This window comes from Aedes albopictus, chromosome 1 (genome assembly GCF_035046485.1).
Source record: "Aedes albopictus strain Foshan chromosome 1, AalbF5, whole genome shotgun sequence".
Taxonomy (NCBI): Eukaryota; Metazoa; Arthropoda; class Insecta; order Diptera; family Culicidae; genus Aedes; species Aedes albopictus.
In genome coordinates, this window is record NC_085136.1 from 102801052 (window position 1) to 102809860 (window position 8809).

General features: G+C 44.8%; 1 protein-coding gene across 2 annotated transcripts; it reads right to left on the reverse strand.

Annotated features, from left to right (window-relative positions):
• Positions 1-253: 253 nt before the first annotated feature.
• Positions 254-1199, reverse strand: LOC109432654 (uncharacterized). 2 transcript variants are annotated; one of them, XM_062845131.1, is made up of 2 exons: positions 863-1199; positions 254-803 (listed from the first exon to the last, which is right to left on the reverse strand). In XM_062845131.1, exons 1-2 carry the CDS (start codon positions 998-1000, stop codon positions 597-599), a joined length of 345 nt encoding a protein of 114 aa, XP_062701115.1. In that variant the 5' UTR covers positions 1001-1199; the 3' UTR covers positions 254-596. The 2 variants fall into 2 exon arrangements, with proteins under 2 accessions (XP_062701115.1, XP_019564562.3); XM_019709017.3 differs by having other exon boundaries at positions 254-800; positions 863-1148.
• Positions 1200-8809: the final 7610 nt, after the last annotated feature.

The following is an 8809-nucleotide window of genomic DNA, read 5'->3' on the forward strand; positions in this document are numbered from 1 at the left end:
ACTGCTTGAGTGCTTGAGCGCAGAGAGAAAAAGCTTGAATTCGCGGTACAAGTGATGGTGGAACTTTAGGATATTCCAAATTGTTTTTAAAGAATTCATTTTACTTAAGCTAAATTTATATTTTAAATATTTACAAAAATGCAACGAACTGAAAGTTCGTTACAGTGTTAGGCATTTGTGAGAACATCTTTTGTTCTCTCGTATATGGATAGGCTTGCAATAGGTTTCGTAAGATAAAATTTGAAGAACTCAATGCTGTACTATGCAATCTTTATTTACTCAACACAGTAGTTATTGTTTACACAAATATTCATACATTAGTCAAATGCTTACAAGTACCTTAAGAAAAACCTAACAACCACAACCCCGATTTGAAGCCCCAAATAATCAACACTGTTTGCCAGAGGAAGCAAGTACACAAATCTATATACATATTTACATTACATCACAGATAAGTCAGTTTGTTTCGGTTCCTTCTCTTCAACACATTGTTGTCGAAGAGTTGGCCAGGGAGATACGACCTTCTCGCCATGAGGCGCACAATACATACGATATTTATCACGATCTTCTGCGCGAAGCTTCGCCTCTCACAGCTCTCACAAGGACGTTTCCAGAATCTCCCTGGTCGAGTGGTGCTTCTGACTGTGGCTAGCGTGATGATGTGGATGTGCCTGATGCATCTGCTGGGCACGGGGGTTTTCAGAATCAACGTCCACCTGTTCAATCGTTGTTGTTCGTTGAACAGTAGGCTGTGCTTTCTGTTGCGTTTCTTCGGGTCTGGTGACGCCTGCTGTGTTGACCTGCTAGTTCAAATCGATCATTAAAATCACGGTCGATGCGCAGGACGATGTTCAGAGCTTACCGGTTCCGGTCGGAAGACGTCCCCACTGAGCGACGGTCTTATCTTCGGGCGCGATTTGAACCGTCCAGAGTGCGAAACCGAATACTTCCGGTTTGGCGGTATCTCATGACCGCCGGCGGAGTTTTCCCGAAGCGTCATTTCTATTTCTGCACGATATTAGTGGTACGGCGAAGCAAGCCCTTGACTGATGGTTGACTGGCTGCGGTCACGAATTGATTGTTATGATTGCCCTATTGGAGAGCTCGTATACCTGTCTTTCTTCGTCCACCCGCGCGCCGTTTGAAGCGGAACGAAGCACGAGCATCAGGTACCCCCTCGCCTGCCTGCCTGCCTGCCGGTGCATACAATACATATTGTAAAGCAGTGGTTCTCAATCAACTCCATTTCGTGATTTTTATAGAACCTCAAAGCTGCGATCGAACTCACGGCTTCTGAAAAAGCACAAGCTGTCAACAGACTGAAGAACTTTATGGCAGCAGTTGATGGGAGTTCAACCATGGAACAGTGACAACAATAGCGCAAGAGATGATATAGGTATCGCGAATTTACGCCAACCTAATGGTGGATACGACGATTGACAAACTAGAAGAATTCTAGAGAACACGAAGAAACTGTATTGGTTGAAACGCAGAAAAGCATGGATCGGATGCATATGCAAAGGTTTTATGTAACTGCCTATGGTGCGCGAAACAAAACTGCGCCAGTGCCCGTAGTGTACAATGACCGCCGAAAAGGAATTTTGTTGACAAATAAAACAATATTGAACAACAAATTTTCGAGATAACATGTTTGTTCAAAGTGTTGCTCATGATTCCTCGCCTTATATTTTCTTCCGTTTATGTCTTAGTCTAGTGTTGTATCCACTTTATCAATCCCATGTGCTATTCTAGGCACATTAAACTAAAAACATTGGAAACCCCGGTCCCGTCGTTATCAGTTCGTGTGTTTCCAGCAGATCGTCAATAGTCGTCACCAGAGAGAGTGAAGAAGAGGGTTGGGACGCGGCGCGGTTCGGTCAAAAAAAAAAAAAGATAAGACCGTCTAAGAAGACTCCGCCGTTCGTTCGGTCGTTCGTTTGAACCCCTCGGACCAGGCGTGCGGTCGATGCATCTGTTCGACCACCAGACTAAACTGAATTCGACAACCAACAACCATTATTATTGTCGATGATGATGCTTGTGGCCGCGTGAAGTGGTGCAATCGAAAGATGAAAAGAACATTCGGATCGATAGATAGGCATACACAGTAGGTACCTCCTATAGATAAGAAGGTTGCACCGGATGATGTGATGGTGTGAGCTGAAGTGTGTAGAGACACAGGTTTGGACGGTTGGTATTGATTGATGGAAATCTTTAGGACCTTGAAACAGCTTAGGTCAATCAGATATGGTGAACCAGGATGCTGGGTACTATGTATAAGAAAATCAGATTAATTGTACGCGTTTATATAGTACTTGTATAGTACATATATTTGAAATTTCGAGGTGATTTTGAAAACCTGAGAAGCTCAGTCAATTCTTTTTTTAATACTTCATCGTAAGGTCAGTTTACACCATTTAAAATAAGATTTAATGAGCAGTTAATCGCAGGACGGTTGAAAAATGAGTTCTCAAAAACACATTTGATCAATTTGGTGCCCCATTCCAACACCCTTCGAAAATCGGCGTTCACGTTTTCCCGTCCATTGTCTGAACGCAGGATTTTGAGCTTCTTATCTGTCCGTCTCTGCTCTGGCCTTGAATGGTTTGAACGCTGCAAGGACTTGGTTTTTTAGCTCTTCAGGAAATAAACCGCTACCCGTTCGCTCGCATCATCCAGAAACGTCATAATGTAGTGGCTTCCACCTAGCGACGAAACCTCCACTGGTCCGCAGAGGTCGGTCGGAGTGTACCAACTCCAGCAGTTCTTCCGACTTAGACGTGCTTCTCGAGGACGGCCGCCTTGCGTGCTCGCCTTCCAGACAAGCAGCGCAACCCGCCAATGCTCCTCCATGGAAATCGACTCCGTTCGCAATCCGCTTCAGCTTCTTCAGGCCACCTTCGTGCAGTTGCCCAAGCCGTCCATGCCAGAGCTCGATGCTGCCCGCCAAGAACGATTGCTCCGAACGATTGAATCTGTGTAGTCCACCTTCCTCGACTCCGCTGACAACCAGATCGCCGCTTTTATCCAGAACTTCGTATTTGTCCTTCGTGAAAATAACGGTCTTCCCTTTCTTGCAGATAGCACTCACTGTTACGTACGCGCCGGCGGGGTGGTCGAGTGCATCGTTGCACATGAATCAAACGCGAACGTACATTAATAAATAACATAAATAAAACTTTATTAAAAGAACAAACTAAAACGTACATGCATTCGCGGGAAGCGCGCGGACTAATTGGCTTCTTTAGCGATGTTGAGATAATTCCATATTCTGAATCTGCATGCAAAACTGAGCCGAAATCCAAACTTTCATGAATTTTGGTGCCCGGGAACCTATTTAAAAATCAGTTTGAAGTTTGTATGGGAGCGATTTGTCGAATCACCCCTCGTCGCATTTTGTACTGGGCGTAGCTGTCAAGCAGTTTCTCAGCTGTCAAAAGGTGATTTCGAAAAATCTATTTGAAATTGATTTTAGGTTTTCAAATAAAGTTCAAAAAATCTGAAAAAAATCATAGTGGTTCAGAAAAAGGTGATCTTTCGTATAAAATCAAAAAATCAATACATTTTTCTTAATTTAAAACCCAATTAACAATGGCTGATTTGTTATTTACATTATGCTTTCGCGCATCTACGGGTAGCAGTCAAGCTGCTACCAGTGAGCATAGCAGTGTTGGTGGTGGTAGCAATCGGTTGACCACTAGGTTGGTCCAGTGGTTCCCAACATCTCCCCTCTTAATACAACTGGTACGGGTCGAACCTTATCGGCGGTCTTCATTGGCGTGAAGAGCGGCGAGGTAACGGGCCAGCTGTTTCGCTCTCTGTTGCTGACATAAACTTTGCGGAGCTTGTTGCCGAGGATGATGGGAATCTGGATGTTGACGCTGACACAGAAGACGATCCACGAGTCTCTGTCGTGGCTGGAGACACCCAGACCAGGCTCGGTTGAGCTGGTGTAGCTTGCAGTGGAGTCGAGTGCTCGGATGGTGCTGCAAGCGTCGATGGCATCTGTGCCACCGGAACGGATGGTGCTAGAGTTGGTAGCGAAGGTGAACGTGACGGAGAATGGCGTGCTGATTGAGCATGACTTGGCTGATGCAGATTGCATGCTTGAAGCAGGATGTCCAAAGGCAACTGATGTTTGCCGGCCTTGGACGGAATCGTGCTGGGCTTTGGTGTGTTGTCAACACCTGCTCGGCTACGCAACTGGTTGATATATTTTCTGAATGACCGTGCACCTTGATGATGGTTTGTATTTTGCGCCTGATTGCAGAATTGGTCCATTGGCATCGACCCGAGATTGAACGCATCGATGAGATCTTGCCCAAGCAGATTGAGCTGTTGCTGGACTACGTAGGAAAGGGCCCATATAGCCGAGGCGGTAAACGCACGGGTATTCAGCATGACCATGCTGAGGGTGACGGGTTCGATTCCCGGTCGGTCCAGGATCTTTTCGTAAAGGAAATTTCCTTGACTTCCTTGGGCATAGAGTATCTTCGTGCCTGCCACACGATATACGCATGCAAAATGGTCATTGGCAGAGGAAGCTCTCAGTTAATAACTGTGGAAGTGCTCATAGAACACTGAGCTGAGAAGCAGGCTTTGTCCCAATGAGGACATTACGCCAAGAAGAGAGAGAGAGAGAGAGAGAGAGAGAGAGAGAGAGAGAGAGAGAGAGAGAGAGAGAGAGAGAGAGAGAGAGAGAGAATGGACTACGTAGAATTGACCATTGCGCTTCTCCCCCTTGATTATGATTTCACAGCAACACTGAAACTGTGGAGCCTCGTAGCCGTGCGGTTAGGGTCACCAAGCTTCTAATCGCACCATGCTATGGGGTGAGGGTTCAATTCCCGCTCCGGCCGATGAAACTTTTCGAGAGAACTGTTTCTTCTCCGCATCCACTGGTGCATGCTCCGTGTGTCCTTTGTCTAGTGTTAAGTTTCATTCAGTCTGTACAGCCTCTGGCTGAAGACGGTGTCCGCGTCTTTTCAACACTGAAACTGTAGCTTCAGGGTTTTGCCCGACGCTGTTGCTGCTTGGACGGTCGCTGGAGTTGATGCAGGCTGCCCGATCTTCTGCCATGTCTGCTCGGAGATGATACTGATGTCCGACGCAGTATCGAGCTGCAGACTTACTTGCCTACCGTTGACCTCCGCTTTCACGAACCTTCGTCGCTTCCGGATATTCTTCACCTGCACACTACTTGTGTTCGCTTGCCTTCCTGTGTACCGCAGTATCCGCCCTTGTGACCGGTTTGACCACATTCTTTGCACCGGTTTTTCTGGAACGGACAGTCTCTGGAGTAGTGCATGGCCCCGCAGTTCCAACAAGGCGTTGCTGGACCGGCGCTCTTCGGATGGTTGGATCTTGACTGTGGTGATCCTTTCCCGGAACGGAAGTTCCGCTTGCCATTCTGCTTCTGCACTGCTTGCACTCCTGCCGACGAAGACACTGTCTCGATCATCACCGTGTCGTGCTTGATGTTGAGAAGCCGCTGACACTCGTCCGAAATCTGCTCCAGGGTGACGTCGTCCTGCTCTTCAATGCGGCTGAGCAACCTCGTGCTGATCTCCGCATCGATTTCCGCCTTCAGCCCACAGACGAACATGAGGCACCCCGAATAAAAAATACAGTAGAAAAACCGAACGTTATATCGTAACAGTACTATTTAGAACCATATTTTTACAATAGACACCACTGTAAAAATAAAAATACAAAAACAATAAGATGTAATGGAGGACACCATACCGTGAATTGTAAATAAGATTTTTACAATATATTATACAGGTTGTTAAGTATCGTAACAATATAAAAAAATATTTTTCTCCATATATATTTTTTTGCAAAACCATACATTTTATTGTTAATGAATTGTTCAAAATACTGATACGTGGGTTTAAATATACCGTACATTGTATGGTACATGAATGGTTTCAAACAATAAAATGTACCGTAAATAAATTGTTTTTAATTGTAATTTCACTACTGGTTATACATTTAATCAAATGGTTTTGGAATGGTTCTCTTTTGTTATGTTGAATTGTTTTACATTACATAAACCATATATTGTTATATTATCTTGCCATTTTCCTCCTGTTAATGGCATCTTAGGCTTATTAGATTTATTAGAATGCGCTTTGGAAATTCTCCAGAGCGTTTTGGATAACCCTTCATATATAGGATCGCCCACGTCTAAGTCTGAGTAGTCTCTGATTGCATTAACAGTTGAAGCTTAGGCTCCCATGCCCCACCAGCCAGATAACCGGGTTTTGCAAACTTAGCATTATTTGTGGCAACACTTTGAGCGGCATGATGGAACTATGCCGAGCGCGCTAAGTGTTATTAGACCACTAATGTAGTTGCATGAAGTGGGTGACGAGGTACATAAGTATCATTACAGCGTGCTTAACCGTTATTGCAATATTGAGGCACCAGTTTGACTAAAGTTTGAAATACATAACAACTCATGAGATAACTGTCAAGTTCGATTCAAATATAAGTTAGGTTAAAAAGCGAACCCGCAGACGAACCTATATTAAAAGTCATTTCAGTGTTCAGTCCAGTCCATATGTTAAAGATGGCTCTACGTCAAAGATAAAGTTTGTCAACCGCATTTGATTCGATTGTGGTCGAAGGCAAGTTCACATGAGAGAAGAGGAGAAAACTCCCCTAAATGCAAATACAGAAAGAATAGTGTTGAACCAGCCTCCCGTCACGCGGCCATGTTTTTGAGGTCAGCATCAAAATCCAGGAACGGTTATTGACTGTGGCTGCATCATGTCAATAACAATTCTAAATTTTATGGAAACTTTATTCCCGTGACGAAGACGAGCTGATACTATTACGACTTCATTTTTAAATATATAATTGCGAAATTAAAAATCATGTTTCGCTTAAACTAACGATTTTAAAAGGTAAAAAAAATTGGTTGTGAAAAAAAGTTTCGCCGCTTTTGATTTTTGCTCCTGGAATTATGTTGTTGCGTTATCATGGGGAACCAAGCCGCCGAACTATTGTGTTCAACGAGGCGGCTGGAAGTGGGAACCAGAGATGTTGGCTCGTTATTTTCCTGCATACATTGCATTCGTATTTCTCTCATCGCACTCTATACACCTAGCCCGCCCTCGAGCCCGCCATATCTCTTGGACCCCTGCTTGGACCTGCAGTTCTTAGGACATCTGGTTTACCACTGATTTAAACATGTTATTGGCATTAACCCTTTGGAGCCGGAGGGGTCATATATGACCCCGGCGATGAAACCGAGCATAACAAACGTGTTCGACACCAGCGAGGTTGCGTCGACAGCGGCGAAAAAAAATCGATTCCAAAAGGTTAAATTGAAGTTTCAACTTATTCACTTTTTTCTCTTTCCTTTCCTTTGCATCAAAAAAAGTCACAAACATCAACAAAACAAAGCACGGAAAAAATCTTAAACTGAATAAATCTGGTGTTCGATTTGAATAGGTCGAATCTGCATAGGAATCACAGCAAACATACGACCTATTCAAATCGAACACCAGAAATAATTAAAAATTCACGGAAAAATAATGTTTCGTAAAAGTGAATGGTTCAAACGTAAGAAAAACAGTATAATATATTGTTACATAAAAATCCAATGTAAATGTATAGTATAGCGAACCATTTCATTACAATACACTTTATTGTAGCTGGTACACTGTATGGTGCAGGAATGGTTTTCACCATACACCCTATGGTTAGTTTTTATCCGGGCAATTGGTTCTCCGAGAGCTTCCCAAGTTCGAACTCGACACAAAGTTTATTCACCCGACAGGCAAACGTCTTGTAATCCTCGGTCACTTGCTTCTTGACTTGCAAGCACCGATACCGCCTGCTGATCACAGACTCTGGTGTTTCGAATAAACTTTTCAGCTTACTCACCGTGTCGTCGAACCTGATTGCGTTGGGACTCTTTGGGAGGATGTAGCTGATGTACCTCTCGTGCTCTGATGGACCCAGTTTCCGTAGCAGCAACCTGACCTTGGCTTCATCGTCGAGTCGAACGGCGTCCTTGGGGAACAAATCCTCGTAACGAACGAACCATCCGCCAAACTTAACGTTTTGGTCCGGTTCGTACCGGAACTCACGGATGTTCTCAACAGCGAGTCACGAGGAGGAAGTCACTCAGGATCTACATGAACCGTTACCAATACCGGATACCGATATCGAAACGGCTCGATTGAAGCTCGTAATGATGAGTTCCTCACTGATGACGAAGACGTTTCCGATGTGGACGAAACTGGGGCGCTCCCTTCGCATTCAGAACAACTCGAGTCCGAAGGACAACCGACGTTGAGGCGTAGCGAACGGGAGCGCCGACAAGTTGTTGATTTTTTTCACTGGTAACAGAGCAACTTTTGATGGCTCGTATTCCTCAGATGTACCCAAGTGCTTCAGTGAAATCGAGGGGCGGAGCGATTGTGATAACTGATGATGAGCTACGATCCATGAAGGCGAATAACGTGTGGAAGATGACGTCCTGTCCACGCGGCGTGAAGCCCCTAAAGTCCAAGTGGGTATTTCGAATGAATGAGGATGAGAATGGCCAGGCCGTACGTTACAAGGCTCGACTGGTAGCGAAGGGCTTCCTACAACGTCAGGGCGTGGATTTTGAAGAAACGTATGCACCAGTTGCTAAGTTGTCAACCATCCGGACTGTGCTGGTGGTAGGCGTCCACAAGCGATTCTATTCTCGCCTGGAATAGAACTGGACGTCAAAACTGTGTTTTTAAATGGAGAACTCAAGAAAGAAATCTACATCGAAGTCCCTGAAGGAGTCCAGGATCCTCCGAAC